The sequence below is a fragment of the Oryzias melastigma genome, linkage group LG9, assembly GCF_002922805.2.
Source record: "Oryzias melastigma strain HK-1 linkage group LG9, ASM292280v2, whole genome shotgun sequence".
NCBI lineage: Eukaryota > Metazoa > Chordata > Actinopteri > Beloniformes > Adrianichthyidae > Oryzias > Oryzias melastigma.
The window spans coordinates 18,584,186-18,603,908 of NC_050520.1; the positions used below are offsets into that span (position 1 = coordinate 18,584,186).

The 19,723-nt window shown below is 37.2% G+C and overlaps 3 protein-coding genes across 7 annotated transcripts in view; all 3 read right to left on the reverse strand.

Moving 5' to 3' along the window:
* Positions 1-3,571, reverse strand: part of emid1 (EMI domain containing 1) — a 56,372-nt gene extending 52,801 nt beyond the window's left edge. For 3 of the 5 annotated variants that reach the window (XR_002919619.2, XM_024275592.2, XM_024275593.2), the window contains exon 1: positions 3,014-3,570. Coding sequence is in view for 4 of the 5 variants with exons in the window: in XM_024275592.2 (XP_024131360.1) it covers positions 3,014-3,186 (173 nt within the window). In the remaining variant the exon portion in view is untranslated. Of the gene's footprint in view, positions 1-3,013 lie in introns of all 5 variants that reach the window. The other 2 variants (XM_024275590.2, XM_024275591.2) reach the window with 2 other exon arrangements.
* A 3,308-nt stretch (positions 3,572-6,879) lies between these two features.
* Positions 6,880-18,068, reverse strand: atp6v0a2b (ATPase H+ transporting V0 subunit a2b). The gene is made up of 20 exons (XM_024275861.2): positions 17,515-18,068; positions 17,154-17,232; positions 15,954-16,051; positions 15,277-15,414; positions 15,077-15,174; positions 14,716-14,842; positions 13,605-13,687; positions 13,431-13,524; positions 12,760-12,972; positions 12,227-12,377; positions 11,828-11,967; positions 10,621-10,778; positions 10,427-10,517; positions 9,977-10,095; positions 9,591-9,801; positions 9,376-9,495; positions 9,155-9,274; positions 8,946-9,063; positions 8,558-8,729; positions 6,880-8,474 (listed from the first exon to the last, which is right to left on the reverse strand). The coding sequence occupies exons 1-20, from the start codon at positions 17,629-17,631 to the stop codon at positions 8,372-8,374; spliced, it is 2,550 nt and encodes an 849-aa protein (XP_024131629.1). The 5' UTR covers positions 17,632-18,068; the 3' UTR covers positions 6,880-8,371.
* A 749-nt stretch (positions 18,069-18,817) lies between these two features.
* The window catches only part of tctn2 (tectonic family member 2), a 6,175-nt gene continuing 5,269 nt past the window's right edge, over positions 18,818-19,723 (reverse strand). The window contains exon 18 of the mRNA XM_024274520.2: positions 18,818-19,461. Coding sequence (XP_024130288.1) covers positions 19,340-19,461 — 122 coding nt within the window. The 3' untranslated portion in view covers positions 18,818-19,339. The remainder of the gene's footprint in view (positions 19,462-19,723) is intronic.

A 19,723-nucleotide genomic window follows, 5' to 3' on the forward strand; every position in this document is an offset into this window, starting at 1 on the left:
TATATATGAATGTGAATGGTTCAGAATAAATAATGTCTTGTACGGCCCCTCATAAATTAGCGCTTTTCTACCTTAACTAACCATGCAGACCCATATATACACACTGATGTTGCCAAATCTGCGATGCCATGGGGTTAACCACAAAGTGCTTCTTTCCAATCAGAAGTCGACTGCTCTCTGCATCCCAGCTGCCCTTTAAGAACTTAAAGGTATAAGTGATAACTCACAAGAAACTGGAGGAAAATGAAGGCATTCTGTTTTTGTCATGAGTTTTTAAATTTGGATACTGCAGTCTGCTCAGAAAATGTGGATCTTTGTTAGGAGTTCCACAAAAGTCAAGAATTTACAGACAGTGATTAGCCTTAACATTAGTCACTAGGCTCATACGGTGCCTCCAAGACAGCCCTGCCTCATTTGCAAAAGAGACATTAAACACTGAGTGGGGGCAGTTCCTGCGTGTGTGTGCTGGGATGTGTGGACTCAGGCTGCGTTGGAGCTGGGTCAGTGGCTTGGGCCTTTTTTGTTTTTCTTTTTGACCCCTTTCTCAGCAACTTTTGCAGTGTGGCGGGGAGCCATGACCCACTGTGGGAGGCTGCTGCTGTCTAGGAATGCTGTTGTCATGTGGTGGTTATGCTTCGTCTGCAACAATGGTCGTCATTAACGTGGGGATCCGAGGATTTCCTCTCTAAACACAGAGTTGTAGCAGGAAAATCAACTGTCACTAAAATCTGTCTGTGGATTTAAAGTTAAAGCTGCTCAGTCGATGCATTTGAACGTGGGTTTCCTGTACAGTGCGAGGCAAAATATGCCACAGCTGTGCACAAATGAGACTATAAACCGCAGCATTTTACTAAACCTTGAATGTCATATTTTAGACCAAAAAAACAACTTTTTTTTTGTTTCAGAAAATACATAAATATGAACTAAGAAATGTAGGTCTAGGAGATTAATTTTAGGATTTTTCTTTAAACTGTGAAATTTTCTAGTAAAGATGATCAGAAAATCCTCAATCTAAACTAAAATAGATTATAAAAATACTGGAAAAGGGTCAAGATATTAGTTACAAACTGCATAAGCCAAAACACCCAAACATTTAGACTCTCTCTTACACTCATAAAGGGGATTTGAGTCATAGTGAGTCACAAAGAGAGTTTCACTTGGTTTCAATATAGTCCTTTTTTTGTTTGTCCACACACAGAGGCAGTAACACACTTTTCTGGCTTTGATTTGACAAAATTTTGTATACAAATGGGAAAAAAAAGTATTGCTTAAACGTGATCAAGGGACAAAGGGGTTCCAACCATCCTTGATCTTTGCTGCATCTGAATTGTACCTTAAACTCTTTATGGAGGATGTTTCCTAAAGTAGAGAACCACACTTAGATTTGTTTTATTCCTGTCTTTTCACCAACAGGGAGTTTAAAGTTAGAAAAGCGATGAAGAGGAGTATACAGATATGATGTGTGACTAAAAAAAACATCTGCAGCGATAAAAAGAAAGGTGCAGTTAGAGAAGCATATTGTTGCTTTAGAGACAAAAGCAGAGATAAAAATGTTGGGGTTCTCTTTGGGAGTGATGAGGATGGAGAGGATCAGGAAGGAATCCATCAGCTGATGTTAAATGTTTGGGAGATAAGTGCAGAGAATGAGATGCTTTTGACACATTTAGAAGAGGGACCACGATGCTGTGGAAGCCAATGGAAGACCAAAGGGAAGGAGAACATGAGGGTGGTTTGTGTGAACACCAGCATGCAGAGGAAACAGCCAACAATTCTCTGTGGTGACCTCTAAAAGGAGCAGTTCATAAACAAAAGGGAAGAAGAGGGACTTTGAAGTTAGAATGACTATAACTACTTTATTTTTGCTCAAAAAGCAATAAAACCAGTGGTACAAAATGAAAAGAAAAACTCCACTTTGAGTTATTAATCTATAATTCAATTTGTTTAGACATTTTTTGAACTATTTGAAATATACTTTTAATGAGCACAAGTCTAGAATGGTTATGCAGCCATCAATAGCTGGGTCAGGCTGTTTTAGGTTCAAATCTGATTTTCTGACCCAATTGCAGTTTGGCTGCTTCAAAGTAAAAAAAGTTCAAAATCCGTTGCTTCAAACGTTAAATTCTTAAATGCAATATCAGATATGGAGTCCAAATCTTCATTTGAGCCGACAGAGAATAATTTCAAAAGATCAAAGCCCAATCTACTGGAGTCTGTTTGAGCCAAAGTCTTAAATTTGAGTGAGAATTGTCAGAGCTCAGACCGCCTCTCATTCCACCACAATCCTTTCCAGAGAAGATAAAGAAGTGTGATGGATAATGAGGCATCATATACCTCCTCAACCATGGTGAACTGAGCCCATAAAGTCATTCAGAAAGACGAGGGTGAGCGAACACTTTATCAGCCCCAGTGCAGAGTGGCCTAAGCAGTCAAGAAATTACTCAAGACTTGTTAATCCCCTTTGATTTTTGTAATCGGTGTGTGCAGACATGGCGAGTGTGAAAGGACTTTGTTACCCAGTTTGCCAAAAGCCAAGTTTGGAAGTTACAACTCTGCACATCTCTGGCTTTCATTCATCCTCAGATCCAGCAGGTGACCTGAGACCTGCAGCTGCTCTTCTGTTCAAAGCTTTGAGCAGACGGGGGGCTCAGTCTCAGACTGAGACCAGCAGCAGCTTTTCCCCTGCTGTCCGTTAATGCGCAAAAACACTGAGATCTTCCCAAAACAAGCCCAGATGCAGCGGGATCCCAGCTGCTTGTGTTTAGGAAAAACGTCCAAGTACCGAAAGCCACCTGGACACACTTCCAGGCCACACACACACTCAACCTGAAGAGATGGATCCTCTCTTAAAGCTGCACACTAATTAGGAAACACGAGAAAAGATGACAGCTGAGAGGCTGCAGATGATGGAGAAAGAGGCGCACAGAGATGTGGAAGATAGATGGAAGTGGAAGTAAGCAAGAACAGCTGCCTGAGAAGCAGAATGCAACACCGAGGCTGTGCGTGAGTGTCTCACCTTTTCTGATAGACGGGGGTTCGAGCCGCTGCCTCTCTGCTCAGCTGCGTCCCTGGAAACGTTTTGTAAAGTCCCGTCTTCCACGTCCCGTTCACGAGCGCGCACAGCCAGAGGATCAGCACGGACCAAAGCAAACTTTTCCTGCTCAAACCCTCTCCACAGCTCGATCCCATGTTAGGGGGGAAAGTGTGAAGGCAGCAGCTGTAATCTTAGCGCAGCGCTGATTCTGTCCGGCTGCAGCTCGGAGGGAAGATGTGCCAAACTGCTGCGCTTCAGCTGGACGCGGCGCGCATCCCAGACAGTTGCTCGAGTCGAAGCGAGTCCAGGTTCGAGTCTCCTTCACAAACTCTCTTTTATAATGAACATTGAACTAGGTGTGTGCTGCTGTCCCCCCCTCTCCTCCGCCTGCTCAGCCAACCCCCTTCTGTCTGCGCTCACATCAAGTGGAGTCTTCTCAGCAGCTTTATAGTCTCCAGTTTGTGCGCACCCTGCCCCATTTCAGCGCTCCGAAGGCAGGAGAGGACACCACTTCTTCTTCAACTCATCACATTCCCTCTAAAATAATGCAAACTTCTACTCCATTTCAACTATGAATCCTCCTCCTAAAGATTTCCATCAGAACCTGCAGCATCTGGAGAAGATGCTGCAGATGTGTCATGAATCCAGAAGATCAACAATTCCCAATTTATACACACAGTCAAATATTGGATCAATTAACACAATTTCTAGAATTTGTTGCATTTAAAATGATAAGTTTTCCTCAAAATAAGATTCTGAGCAGATAGTTTACTCAACTTAAACGTTTAATTTTATCACGTTGACCTACTTTTCACAGCAAACTCCTTGTATTGATAAAATCAAATTATAAGAATGTTTGTTAGCTTATTATTTTATGTTTATTTTGCCATATGTCGTTTTATTCCTTTGTGTTTTCTTTATTTTTTATCTTTTGCTTATCTTTTATGTCTTCTATCTCTTCCCTACATGCTTTACTGTTCTTTTTAATGTGAATATTCCAGTTCATATTATGTTTTATTATCTCATCTTATGCAACTGATGGACTTAACACATAAAATAAAATAAATAAAAGAGTGGGAAAGCAAAATGCCCATTAAATGATTAAACTATGGACCACCAAACTGAAATACATTTGATTTTCCTTGAAATTCTGGCGTCTAATCATAGATAGTGCACTACAATTGACCCTATAAGTGCAGAAAGTTATTTTGCAGTCATGTGTGTTGAAAGATTTTGTTGTTTTTTGACATTCATTTGCATTTTCGGAGTCATTTTTCCAATCATTCCAACACTACATGAATGCAGCATCTCTCCAAGTTTGCAGTTGGCACTAAAATGAGAACACAAGTCACATATATATATATATATATATATATATATATATATATATATATATATATATATATATGTGGATTACCAAAACACTCCAATTATCTATCAAATTTTAGAACCCCAGTCTGCCCACCCCTGAGCTAGATGTAAGACAGGGATTTACACCTTCACACTCAGAACATCTAGCTTGGCTCTGTCACAGCAGCTGGATCTTCTCGGGACGGAGCGAGTCCACCTGCTCACAATCAACACGTGGAAAGTCCTGGGCTGGTTAGGAAGGGTCTGGGCTGGAAAATGATGTGTCAGAGTTTTTTTTTTTCTTTTGAGGGCACCCTCTCAGTTTTATGGGGCCACTCAGAGCACACACTGTGGGTGCCAAGCAGGAAGTAGAGCAGTTGAGGTTTGATGTAAATCCCTGCAGTCAGGAGCAGCTGAAAACAATTTTGACCGCTTAGGAGGAGAAGAAGAAGGAGAAAGAGGAGGAGGAGGGGGTTCAGCTATACTAAGAGGATTTTTTTTTTCATTCCCCCTGACTGTTCACTTCTGGAGCAAGTTATACCATCCTGCCTTCACAGTTTCCTTCCTGAACGGATGCATTACCTATTGTCAGTTACCAGTCGTATAAGGGTTCATTAAACAACACCACAGTCTTTTTGTGGTTCTTCTTTTCGGTAAGGAAACACAATAACTCCCCTCCTGTGTTTGGTCATAAACATGTCTTGGGAAGAGGCCTACCTAACCTTTGTCCTCTGCCACGCAGACCAGCCCCTTTTAGACTCCATAATATGGTAATAACAGACATTTTAGGGATCTTGTTAAAGGGTGGAAGGAAAACTAAAGAAAAAAAAGTGCATTTTCATGTTAGAGGTTGATTGCTTTGATAATTAATCACATTTAAAAGGCAAAGTTTAGTCTGCCTTTTTCCCCCTAAACCAGCTGAGACGTTTTATTTCTGTCCATGAAGTCACTCTTACACCAGCTGCCAAAGCCTGGTTTACCATGCTGACCTCAGCAACCTCAATTAGTGCGTCTGGTCATTCAGCAAAGGCAAATTTAAAATACTAAAATAGAATGGAAAATGATTAATATTTCACTGTGTGTATGTTTATTTTCCAGCCTGTAAATAGTTTAGTAAGTCCTTTTCTAATTATTCTCACTATTTCAGTATTAATTAATGTATCAGAGTTGAAATAATAAATCACTTTCAACAACTGAAGACTTTTCAACTTGAATCATTGCACTTTTGTCTTCAGCAAATTACTTACTGACCAGCATAACAGCTTCTCTGTGCTGCCATCTAGTGAGAACATAGTGACAACAAGGAACAGTAAAGTAATAGTTTTTTTTTTTTTTTTAACAAAACTATTATCAATGAAATTGAAAAACTGTCAAAGAAGCAGATGTCACTGATGAATAAAGCTCTAAAATAACAAGGCATGGACTCCTACAGGAAAAGCTGCTGCAGCTGAAATCCCCATTAAAGAAGAAAATTATCACCAAAGTAAAGTCAGCATTTATCTTCAGTCACAATAATAAAGAGGAGCTCCAGGTAAGAAATTACTTAACGCTGATATTTGACTAAAATAAGGTTGCATTTTCAGAATTCATTGAGAATATACATTAGTGGATGGTTAATAACTTTTTTATTTTACATGAAAGTTTTTTAGAATGTATGTTTATGTTTATTGAGAATAATTTAAAAAATGTATTGCAAATGTTTCACTCAATCATATTTCCAACAAAGATGAATTATCTTTTTTTATCCAAATCTATTGCTTGAAGCCTTACACAAATGCTATATTATTATACTGTAGGTCAGTAACTGCTATTGACAAAAAAAAAATACAGACATAAGACTTACATACACACAAAACTCAACAAAAACAAACAGTGATTAAATTGCTTCTCTCATTTATATATATATATATATATATATATTTGAAGAACATTTATTTCCATTTCTTTTAAACTGTTTATCATGTTTAAATCTGTCACATTTCTTTGAGTTACATTTTTTTTGTACTTTCACAGTACATTTGTGTTTATCTTAAGGGGACACAGTTAAATATTTTTGTGAATTTGACTCAATTTTATTATTAGTTTAAGAAATTCCACCTGTTCTTGCTGGGGAGGAGGATTGTCTCTGCAGGTGAGGCTGAGGTTCTGCTTCTAGAGCTTTGAGGCCAAAGGAGTCATAGGAGGAAAAGCATTTCTATACATCAGTCAGGCAATTGGACATGCACAATCTGATCAACTTTTAGGGGAGAAATAGTAAACCTGTTTAAAATAGGTTTGTTTTCTGTGTTTTTATTGGATCTCTTTACATTTAGTGATTTGTGTTAAAATACTAAGTCATTGTTTAGTTTTCCTTGTAGTCTTTGAGATTCCCCCATGTTTGTAAAGTGGTTTGATCCACTTTTTCTTTTGGTAAAAAACATTTAGCTGCTCAATCCTTAAAGACAACATTTAAGTTAGAATAACAAAAATATAGTGAATCATAATTACCATTTAGGAAATTGTTTCAGCAAAAATAATTTATTAGTCTTTTTTAACCACTTCTCAGAAAAGGATTTGATGTCTATTTGGTCATCAGAATTACTTAAGAAAGAACTTAAATGTGAAAACCAATAAAACTCACATCACTAACAGCAGTGACGACATTTGATTCCCTTTGACACACAAAAAGAAATAGAAATATCCCAAAATCTATTCCAATTCTAAGCTTCAGGACTATGAGAAAAAAAATAAACTTCTGACATTAAAACAGGACTCCAATTAAAACAGTAGAGAGTCCAGTGGATTTATGACATTTAAGTCTTACATTTGGAGACTCAGCAGCTGCATGTTCTTGCAAACTATATAAATTATGCAGCAGCAGATATGGGGTAAAAAGGCAACACAGTTGATCAAAAACTGTCTGAATAGCTTTGTTTTAAAATATTTTACAACCTCGATAGATCATTTTTGATGTTTCAAAAAAAAATCTAAGTACAAACAGAACCAACTGAACGACTGGAAGATTAAAAATAAATATTCAAAGTCTAAGTGCTACAAAATATGAAAATAGGGGAATCTGCACAAACAAATGCATTTGTGTAAAAACCTTCAACAAATCTGAGGCACAAGAAATTGCAGCAACAAGAATTTCCTGTAGAAGCGAAACAGCAGCAACTTCAGCCGAATAGTAAAAACTACCCGAGCAAAAAGAAAGATGCTAAACTGTGTGGTAGCAAAATAATCTTTTTTTCCCCTTAAGAAGAAAGTAAGAGACAAAAGTCTACACAGCAAACTGAAAAACTAAGATATGGAATGGAATTTGTGCCAAAACACGTCCTGATGGAGGCCCAAGCATCCCTCTGTCATGACGTCATTCTCCCCAAATGGATAAAAATGTTTATGTTTTCCCCAAATTACAACTTTTTTTTTACTTTTAATGAACTAAACTGACTTATAGGAACTCTGTGAAATCACGAGGAATATTTTGAGTTATTTATCAAGTGTCTCATCAGAAAAAAACAACCACCTTCCAGGAGGGGAGAAAACAAAATAAGCCGCTATGTAAAAATGAATAGTTTTAGAGTAGTTGTTGAAAAATAGGAAATCTTTAGTTTTTAAAAGAAAAAATGTTTTTCTTTATACTTCAAACAAAACTTTTCAAACAGTTTTTGTGCAAAAATATTTTCAGGCTCCACGGTTGTCTAATACAGAAATCATGAAATAAAATATTACTTTCCAAATATGTATATGGAAATACCAGAAAGTATTATAATTCAACTGCATTCTAGTCTGTAATCATCTCCATCCTGGTAGAAAATACATTCATTTGGAACATACTAATTCTGTCTTATCTTTGTGATCCTGTTGGGGAGGCAGTGTTTGAGCTTTTAAAAACTCACAAAACTGTTTAAAAGGTAAAAATAATCATCAAAAATCACATTGTGACGTCGTCGCAGCGCAGAACTGGCCGGCTTTGGCTCCATTCATGAGCTGTCAGTAGATTCAGTCTTTTCATAGTAAACCGTCGCTTTCAAAACTGGAAGGCAGAGCCGAAAAGGTGAAGGGGCAAAACTTGACTCCAGTCCCACTGTAGAACTTGTTTTGAAACTCCACCCTGCGGAGGAAATAAAATGTTATGATCGGAGAGGAGAAGAAAAAAAGAGAATGAATGGATTCTAAACCTGAACACAGGCTTACCAGTGAAGGCGAAGGGCGTGGAGGAATGCAGACAGACCCTCCATCACCAGGAGGATGGACACAGTGAGAACAGCAAACAGACCAAACACTGGAACTAGAAATAAAACCCCAAGACTGGTGTCCATTCGTAGCCCCACCCTCATCACCATGGCCCACAGGACTTCAGACAGCTCTGTGGAAGCAGACCATCCCAAAAGAAACAGTACAATTCAGAGAAAATAAGCCAACATAAGGACAGTGATTAGACTGATGGCTTTAACTTCAGGTTTCTGCAGTACTATCTCTGTTTCAGGGATGTAGAGAGGAAGTCACTATTTACCAGGACGGGGTTATGGTTAAAGTAGAGTGAAAACACAGCCACAATACTCAAAGGACGCTTCATACTCACGAGCATGAGCCAGACTCAGAGCCCAGAGTCTCAGGTAGGACGCCGTGTTGGAGATACAACCCAGGCAATACTCTATAGTGTGGATGGCTTGATGAAGGAACTCATCGGCCAAGTTGAACTAAACAAAATAAAAGCATACAATAACATTAAAATACAAAAACATAACCTAGAAAAGACTGTAAAGATTGGGATTTAGGAGGTTGTTTGACCTCCTCTGAACTTTGCTCTCCACTTCCAGAAAGATCACTGTAACTGCTGCCCTCCTCTTCATCGTGAGTCCTCAGCAGGTAGAGCTCTTCTTCACTGCTGCGTCGCACACGCTCATATCCCTGAAGAAAACACACATTTAAAATGTAGTGACTATGATTGAATGGATGGATATTCCCAAGCTCAGGTGGATGATGGATATTTGTGTCTTCATCCGTCTCACCCTGTACATTCCAAGGTGCTGGCGTCCATGTTGGAGCCAGTAAAGGTAAAGGGGTTTTCCAAGAAGAAGAACAGGCACTGAAAGGACAGCAATGACCACCAGAAACACCTGCAGTCCATGCTGGGGAACAAACAACATTTATCAATACTATGAATCAGGAAATAGTCCAGAACTAGTTATACAAACAGATTCAAGACGGCTGAAGATGGTCTCACCTGTCCGGGGTAGAGGGGCTGCACCTCCTCCCCCTGCATGAGGAACATGTTGATGAAGTGTATGAGAATGCTCGGTGCATGTCTGGAGTCTATAGCAGAGAACGCCAGCCACTTGTAGAATATCATGAAGACCAGGTAGCCAAACAGACACAGCAGGAACAGGAGCTCAGGCAGAAACACCAGGTAAAGGTTGTACTTCTTCTTAAAGTAACTGTTCAAATGAGACAAAATCAAAGAAGGTTATTAGAAAAACACGTTAATTTGAAGGGGTGGTATAACAAAATTATTTTAGACTTACTTATAAATTAGGTACATATTGATACGTACATACATGTTTTTTTATAGTGTAGTATTACGTTAGAAAACATAAATGTTGAAGTACATACGTGTGATTGAAAGTGCTGAGGATGACGCCGAAGCTCATGTGTATGACGCCCACTATCACAGACATCTTCATCTTGTAAGAGTTCAGGAATGTGAGGCGGTTGGACGCCAAGTTCCATATCTGTACAACAAAACCACGACAAATGATTTTGCTCTCTCTGATAGGTCTATAGAATCTACAATGTTTAAATAAGATAATGTTTAATAACAAGAAAAAAAAAATTCTGGAAAAAAAGGACATTTCTGAAATTTGTTTGAGACACAACAAATCAAAGAATGTTCTAATTTCTCTCCATTTAGTCCATTCCAGATAAAAGTACGTAATAAAAGCACAATAAGTCATGTGTCTCAGTGAATCAGAGTATGACAGAGTCCATATTCAAGCCTTCACGTTGATAAGAAGCAGAGATAAAGTCAGTGTGTACAGAGTGTTATGCCTCCAGTCTACTCACTGGGTCGATTCCCAGAGGGTACGGCCCGGTGAAAACTCCTGTAACATTCGGGTCCAGGGTGAGGAAGCGATTTCCATGAAGAACGTCCTTCCTATGAAAAACAATCAAACAAGGAAAAAAAAAAAAAAAACAGGATTTTTACCGACATGCTGACACTGTAATAGAACTGTCCTGTCGAACACGTTTCTGCTTACGTCCAGACTCCTGTCTTGAACATGGCGCTCACACTCCACCCAGAGCCAAATATATTAAGGGACTTTGAGAAGCAGTCGTTGTATATAAGACCAGTGTAGATGGAGAAGATGCCCATCATGAGGATGATATATCGCCCCTCAAAGAACGTGTTCCAGATCTGCAATAAACAGATTGAATTCATGGTATGAGCCTTCATTACTTAACACCAGCGAGCTTTAAATGGACGGTGTTTGTTTTCAAGTCACTGACCAGCTTCAGACACACAAGCATTAATGATACATTACAACCGAGACCAAAACACAGTGAATCCTGTGGCTTTGCTCCCCTTTGCCTTCTAGTTGTAAGAAGAGTAAGTTAAAGATACACATCTGAAGGCTTTACAGATCTTTCCATCAGTTAACGGTTTGCTGAACGAAGCTCAAAACATTTCTTCTGTAATCTATTCTGTTTGTGACCAGTGATGTCTACAAACTCTAAAGAAGCTGTGACGAGAGGTAAACACACATGTCAACGAACTCGTGGCTTTACTTCTGTCAATCATGAATGAAAGTGAGTACTGTCACCAACAGACTACATTTACATGTACACAGCATTTCTAATCAAAAGAGAATCCTAAATAATAAAAAATTACAAATAACAAGTGTTGCAGTAACAGAAATATTCCAATTTATATGTACCTAACTACAGTTTGAAAGCCGATGACATTAAATGAAGTACACCTTTATCCAAACCAGAATTAGGGGGCTTTTTGAGGGTTATATGTATGTAGATCTATAGTTTAATTCACAACTTTTTGAAAGTACAGCCAAAAAGAAAAAAATCACAATTCCCCTGCAGATTGTAAAAAAGACTTGATGGATAGTTAGAAAATAAAGGGATTAATTTAGTAAACATCACCTTAAAATGTTTGTTCTATTGTTAATATGATGATATGAACTAAGAATTTTGCCAAAGAACTGAGCAAATTCTTACTAATATTTTTCCAAACATTGATTATCTGGAATATGAATTTATATAAGAAGAGACGACAGAGGAAGAGTGTTTGGATGAGAGTCTCTTATTTAGGATTAGGGAGATATTTCTGTTGCTGCAACACTAGCAAACACCTTTCTTAAGCATTAAACTTTTACTTAAAATCTTTGTCTAAAGGTCCGTAGTTAATTAATAAAGCAGTCTGCTGCTTTAAAGGTTTGGAAGGTCACTCACCTCATTTCTGGTGTTTTTAAGTTTGCGGTTGTTCTCATAAAACACCATCCATAAAGCAAACAGAGCCATGATGACTCCATGGCCCAAGTCCCCAAACATCACAGCAAACAAAAAAGGAAAAGTGATGACTGTGAAGGGAGCTAAAAGTAAAAGAAAAAAGAAACGGTTAAAATATATATATATATATATATATATATATATATATATATACATATTTTTTATATATATTGATGTTTATTCTTGCACCAATGCAAGACATTGTCTAATATGTCTAAACTAAATAACAAAAAAACTAATTTTAAAAAGTCAAAAAATAAAATACAAAGTGGATATGTGAAGCTGAACAGCACATACTTATGACTGTGCAGCTTTGACTTAAAGATGGAGTCTGTCACTCACCGGGGTTCACCTCCCTGTATGTCCCCACACCATACGCATCCACGATGTTCTGGAACCCGGAGGTAAACTTGTTGGTCCTTATCAGGGTGGGAGGAGTGTCGGTTGTAGGGATACGATTGACGAACGACGAGACGGTTGATCCGCTTTTTTTCTGGAACACGGACAAAACCCGGTTACAAGCTGGCACGAGAGAGCACCGTTCTAACTTAGATAGTTTTTCATAAACTGAAAAAAATTGTTATGTCAATTCATCAAAGCCAGGACTCAATTTAAAGCTTTTTTAGGGTAAAAAATATTTGCTTTTTAATGTAAGAATTCCTAAGTTAATTAATGAAAGTTCAATTTTCACAAGTTATTAAAAAACTTTGATATATAAAAATAATTTTAATGCAATACCTTCAAAAATTGAATAAAATTACTGTGTGAATTTCCTAGTTTGGTAGTGATTTCCATCAGTGTGTACTAAACATACTTCTTGGAGAAACAACGGCTTAAAAATAAGAAACTCATCAAGTTTGTTAAGGATTCCTCACCGATCCGTCCTCCAGAGCTCTGCGCAGCGTGGGAATGTCACTGACAGGACACCAAACCTCCGCGATCAGACACTTATTCGTCACATCAAAGCTGCACAAGTTCAGAATATAATAGATGGCCTTCATCTTTTTGACCTGGACCACCCACGTGTAGACCGACTCTGAAGCCTTGACCAGAACCTGTTTCAGGTAATCCTCTGTTCTATGAAGCACCTACAGACAAATAACAGATAATCAGGATGTGTTAGTGTAGTAAAGACTTTCATAAGCTGTAGATGATTTACTAAACATCCTAAAATATCAACTTGTACAGTGTTATGTGGAGGATAGAGTAAAACGTGAATTGAGTGGATCAAAACAACAAAAGACCCAAGCTGCTTTCAGCTGAGGCCTCAAGCTGATCATGTGCTTCAAGGGGGAGACTAATTCCTTTTCTCAGTCACATCCTGTTAAAGTGACTAAAGGATCACATTGCAAAGTTTCAATTTGAGACATGAAATTACAGAAAGCTGCCACATAAATGATCAAATTCATTTTTTTTTATTTTATCTTAGTCTTTTAGACTCTTTTAAACCATAAAAAGAAGATGTTTTGTCACAACATTTCTAACTAGAAACACATTTTTTAAAATACGAGATACTTTTTAAAACGAAGAAATGTTAAAAACATACTGTGTGTAAATCCTGAATGCGAGTTTTTAGTCCCTCCACGACATCATTCCTCTCCTCATTGCTGTTTGGGTACGGGTACAAGTGACAGTGGTAGCTATGAAAACAAAAACACGTAGAATTATTAATAATTCAAAAACTGGAGGGACATGGGAAAACAAAACGTGTGTTAGTTACCAGTCACAGATCTTCTTCACCTTCTGGCCAATCTGGTCTCCCCAGTAAGAGATGAGGAAGACCACACATTTGACAGGCTCACCCTGCAGCCAAGAAAAATGTGTGTTTAGCATCAAAGACTCAATGCTAATAGTAAAGAAAAGCTTCAATAAAAAGTTAAACAGGCTTAAATTTAATTTAAATTTGAAATGAAATACTAATGACAAACACTAAAATTGAAGAACATTTGGGTAAAACTGGAATTCTATTGACCTTAAAGAGGATTAAAAAGTTGAACAGTCTTATTTTTTGATGCAATTTGAAAAAAAAAAAGATAAAACAATTTATCCACTTTGGATTTGACAGTAAATTTGATCTGATTTGTCAGGAGGAAAAGAATGTCCATCTATTCATGACGGGTCAGTCTAGCATGTCTGCTCTGTAGTGAAGCAGAGGAAATGAATAATCTGATTATGCCTGTCAGACTACATGGAAAAGACTGAGGGTCACCGTCTACTGAACTCTAGGAAGAAGAAAATTTTTATCAAAGAGTAACTTTTTACATTACATTGTAAATTACCAAACAGACCAATTATAAAGCAAAATGAACATTAAATGCACAAAAAAGCAGAGATAATCTGTTTTATGTTGACAGTTCTTGGTAAATTACCACAAATTGCAAGTGGATTTTCAATAAACAAAGTTGTTTACAGCTCACTTTATTAAAGCTGAACTATTGTTTAGAACAGATCAGCTCTAAAATGTTAATGTCTATGAAGCAGTTTCACATAAAAAAGGGAACTTTCTACTTTCTAAAGTGGTTTTAAATATTCATCTGGTTTGTTGACAGCTTTAACAGAAAAAACAGGCTTATAAGAGTGTGTTTTGATTTACTACAACAGATCTAAAAATGTAAAAGGAATGAAACAGCGTTTGTTACTAACAACATATAATTTACTCAGATTGTCATTTTGCAGGAAAAAAAATACTTAGAATCTACATTTCTTGGGAGACTCGATAACCAAAAATCTCATTGCTGTTTTTCCCGTAAGTGTTTTCAAGTATCACTGTTCACGTGGCAACGCACCACGTGAAATGCAGCAGTAACAGGATGTAATCAGGTGAAACCTACTTTGTCAGGATCCTGTAGATACTCTTCAACTTCTGCATAGCTGAGAATAGTGTAACCTTTACATACTCTCCATAGCATCCTCTCAAAGGCTTCGATCTTTGCCCGTTGAATCAGTCCAGAAATAAAACTGCAAAAACATTTTTAAAAATTCATAAGTCTTGTCTTGAAAATGCTTTAATATTATTAAAATACTCTAAATTGTTATTACTGAAAAAAATCCTAAAGAAAAAGTCATTCCCATCAGTGAAGACGACTTTAACATAATCTAATGACTGTATCCAGGTCATTTGCTGTTTGAAACTTCCTAGAAATACATAGGAGCAGCTGTGTGAATGTAATTGTGACACATTGTGATGCTCACCCCAGTTTGGCTCCAAGTCGCTGCATGCTGCTGTAGTCCATCACTGTGTCTTTTTCTAGGAAGGGAAACTCTTCGTATTGGACTTGGTGCGGCTCTCTCTAAAAGGAAACACAACAAGCAGTAAGGTTAGAGAACGTGATCGTAATCATATTACAAAGCAGCCATGCTGAGGTTCAAAGCACTTCCTCTAAAATCCATACCTCAATAGGCCTCTGGACGAAGTTTCGGGAGATGCGCAGCATGTGTGTGTACTCCGTCAGCTCCAGCAGATTCTTTTGAAGCCTCTCTTTGTTTCTTGTGACTTCACCTAATTCTGCCTCAAATCTCTGCAGCTGTTCCTGTGAGAGGATATGGGTCCGTGTCACGAAAATATTTCAACTCTTTTGATGTTTTTAGCCAAAACGACAACAAAAAAAATGTCATTTTTGTTTCTGCAGAGCGACAGGAGTTCATTAGATACTTTCTACTTTCTATCATCCAGTCGTTTACACTCTCCCACAAGCTTACACCCCCAACGTAGCATTAGTGGTGCAACAAAATAGCGAGCAGAATTGGAGCTATCCAGCCGTACAGTTTTGATCCAGATGCCAGCTCGGACGAGGAAAACAAAGATCAATCTATTTGTCTGCAAGTGGATGCATCACAATGGAGCTGCCGACTGTAGCTTCTACATCACAGCAACAAGCTTTTTCAAACAGTATTTTTTTAATCTACTCCTGATTTACAACAAAAAATAAACACTTAAAAAATGTAATCTTTAGCTTAATTTTCTTTAAATGACAAAAATTCCACAAGGACATACTAAAAAAACACTATTTTCATCAGAGTGGTCCGTAAGACAGAAGCAAGAAAAAAATAAATAAATAAATTCAAATACCATAATTGAAATGACATTCTTGGGTGAGGGAGTCACAGGGTTCACGTCTCTTTCCGGCAGTGAAATATCAGCTTTTTTTATTTCCCTCAGAAGGTATCCTGTTAAAAACAAACAACAATCTTACTTGAAACACAAAACTCTGTTATAAAAGTTTCTAAATATTGTGTTAAACTGTTTGAAAAATGCTCAAACCCAGCACAAACCTTGACTGTGTCTATTTTATTTTTAAAGGAAAGCGTTACAATAATCGAAGAGAATAATTCTTCCAACCAGCTGACTCTTCTCATGACTGTAAGGATACAGCTCTGGCATTAATCTGTTCAAAGAATCTATGTAGCTTTAAAGTCCCACAACAACCATTTTTGTAGTAAGAGCACTCCCAGTGGTCTTTTAGGTATGGGTATGCTGTTTTTAGGCAAAGTAAAAAAAAATGTTGTCAAAAAAAACAACTGAAACTGTGGCTTTTCGAGTCTCAAATGTGCAAACACAAACAACCACAAATAAGAACATTTTACTACAACAGGAACTGATTTTAAAATGATATCTATATCTGTTCAAATTTTATTCTGTATCTTATTTGTACTATTTTTTTATTCTGTCTTCCATCTGTGTTTTGTAATTTTATGTGGACTGTCTATCTAATAATAATAAAGAATGTGTCGTTTTTAAGGATGTAGTTTCTGCAGAGCAGCAGGAGTTCATCCGAAATTCATCTCTGAGTTGTGGGCGGAGGAAGTAAGCCTCCACTGATATCCCATCATCCCTTTGTTTACACTGTCTCCTGCTAGCTTACAGCCTCTCACAACCCTAACCTAACAGTACCAGTAGAATAAAAATGGCGAGCAATATTGGAGCTATCCAGTCGTAGAGTTTTGATCCAGATTCCAGTTAAGAGAAGATAGAACAAAAGATGTTAATTAATCTATGTGTCTGTAACCGAGAGCTTTTTCAAACTATGTTATCTGCTCCTGATCTATCATGATTTAAATTAAAAAATACTTTTTATTCTTCAGTTCTTGAGAATAATGCCACAAAAACATATTAAAAACATCAAAATCAACATTTTCATTGAAGTGGGTCTTTAAGCTTTAGTTTCTTCTGTCCCATCAGATATGTTTATGCTGAGTGGACAGTTCTTATAGACTGACATAAGGACAAAACATGATATTTTATGAAGGCACAGAAGCACGTTGTCCTCACCAAGTATGCGCTCCATCTCTTCACACTTTTTGATCTCATTCACATACTTTCTCTGGAATGTGTTCACATTAGGATTGAGCTGAAACAGGGATAGGAAAATGGTTTAGACAGGCGAAAACTACGAATTACCCTCATTCCATCATAGAACCCAGTGAACACAACAATAGTTTGTAAATAACTAGTTCGAGCCTTAAATAATTGTTTTATCACAACCTTTACTATGGATTTATTGATTTTTTTCCTCCCCATTTATTTATTTCTAATTATATCACCTTGATATGTGATATTAAAAGTTATGTATGCCATTTTTATTTAAAGATAGAAGGAAAAGAAAGCCCAAAATAATGGCTGAAGGACTTACGTCTCTGAACTCCACCAGCCCCAGCTCTCCCAGCTCACTGATGCAGTCGTAAGCCGACCCGGACTGCAGAAACAACTGAGCCAAACACATCTCATCACCCCGGAGAAAAGAACCCATCTTGACAGATGTGGATACGTTCCAGCTTCACCAAAATGCTTCTTTATCCCCAAGTTATCTGTTTTTAATATTTTCTTTTTCCAGTATTCGTCAGTCAAGTCCTTCCGTAGCCTCTCATGATGCCGCACAGGTGATAGGAATACTTTTACTTTGCATAACGCTCACTTTACAGCGCAGAGAGGCTGGTCCTGCTAGCTAGCTAATGGTTAGCCCGGTTATCCGTGTACTTGGCGCCTTCTTTCTTGATGATTTTCAAAGATTTACGAGTCAGATAGAAAGAAAACCCGTCTTTAATCCGTGTCCCAGCAAACTCCTCTTACATTGTGACGAGTCTTATCATAGTTCACAAAGTTTTAGACGCGCCTCTCCATTTCCGAGCTCTCCACGTCACTTTACTGTGTTGAACATCCACAACACCGAATGTTCCTTTTGACCAATGACCGCCAAGCTACGGAGTCTGCGCAGTTCAACCCTATGAAGAATGATTCCCTGAGCGTTGTCTGAAGGCAAAGGGGCGCCTGCACCTGCAAGGTTTCACACTGCGGTCACTGTTATTCTCCATTATAACATTTTTGATAAATTATCTATATGGTTAAGGCCACTTTTATTTTATAACATTTGTATGCTTTGTTGAAAAATAATCATTTTATAGATTTGTATTGTGCAAAATGTGCCTGGTGCTTCATTAAAAATCCACTATTTAAAGCTCCCCAAAAGGACTTAAGTGAATTCTTGAAAACTCTGTCATATTTAAATGTTTCATTCCACTTGATTATGTTATCTGACAACACTAATCTCTTTATTTGTATTGCCCTATTAGATGTTATTTTTTTATGTGATTGGGCACACCGGGGAAAAAAATATTAAGATTGGTTAATTTTTTTGAATGAAACATTGAGGTCAGTCAACCACATACATTTTTTAACAGCATAATAAAAATAATCAAGGCACCAACTATAAATATATATGCTTTATTAAAGGTTGTTTTAGTGAAAACCACTATTGATTGACAGATAAAGATGACTAAACAGGCAGAATTCTTTAGAGGTGGAGGTAATAAAATCTGTAATTAGTTTAGTCCACTGACTCTAAACTCAGAGGACATGAGCCTCCAAAAAAATCACAAGACTAGTCTGACGAGTTAAGACAATTACTGAGGTACTGTAGAACAAGGCTGCCGTGCAAGTTTTTTTTTTTTTTTTAAGTGAATCTACTACTTTTTTTTTTAGCTTATAAGAAATATTGGATATTTGACTATTTAGTCTTTTATAATTCAAAACACATTTACTCAGGAAATAAAAATTAAATGGAAGATTTGCAATAGGATTGAGCAGAATTCTCTGCTTTGATGAAGTTTTGGTTCAAATGTCAAAATACAATAAACTGATCTGAATTATAAACTAAACAGAAATTATTCAATTTAGATTTTTAAAAAAATAAGTGTTGTGTGCCTGAACTATAAAATGACCAGTACCATCATAAAAATATAAATAAAACCGTCAAAAATAATTGGAATCAAGGGCAGACGAAGCAGCTAATTTAAAAAAATATAATTTAAATAAAAGTATAACACAAAGATTATTAGAAAAATAAACATTTTATTAAGTACAACACCCAAATAAAAAACACAAACATTCAAAAATATAAATAAATTTACTTTGTTAACCACTTTTAATGTATCAAACTCCCCATTGATTAAGATCAAGCTTCAGAAAGCAGCACTGTGCCACGCCTGTCTGATTTGTCTCCATGGGGATCCAAGGATCGAGGCCGTGATGAAGAAGAAAACCAGGATCATACCCTTTGCCAACGCCAGAGAATATGGCTCACCTGTGACAGAGGGCAGTAAAACTGGTTAATATGATACCATTATTATTCCTATTTGATCATCAGGATCCTGTTGCATTGGATGCTGATTTACTTAAGAAATCTACAAAAGTGTCTTGCTCAGCTCTCAATTTTTATATTTGCATTTTAGTTATCACAAAAGCAAATTCATGTGTTTGAAATATTTATTTCACATTTGTATAAGTATATTTTCATGCACATTTTTGAAAAATACTACCTGTGTAATATCTGGTGAAAGGAAAAG

Excerpts from the sequence above, each read along its gene's own strand:
- atp6v0a2b (XM_024275861.2), bottom strand. The coding sequence starts at position 17,631 with ATGGGTTCTTTTCTCCGGGGTGATGAGATGTGTTTGGCTCAGTTGTTT. Across the intron at positions 13,688-14,715 it reads ATCTACAGGATCCTGACAAA|GGTGAGCCTGTCAAATGTGT; the intron begins GTAGGTTTCACC and ends TCTTGGCTGCAG. Across the intron at positions 9,064-9,154 it reads GAGAGCAAAGTTCAGAGGAG|TTCAACTTGGCCGATGAGTT; the intron begins GTCAAACAACCT and ends TATTTTGTTTAG.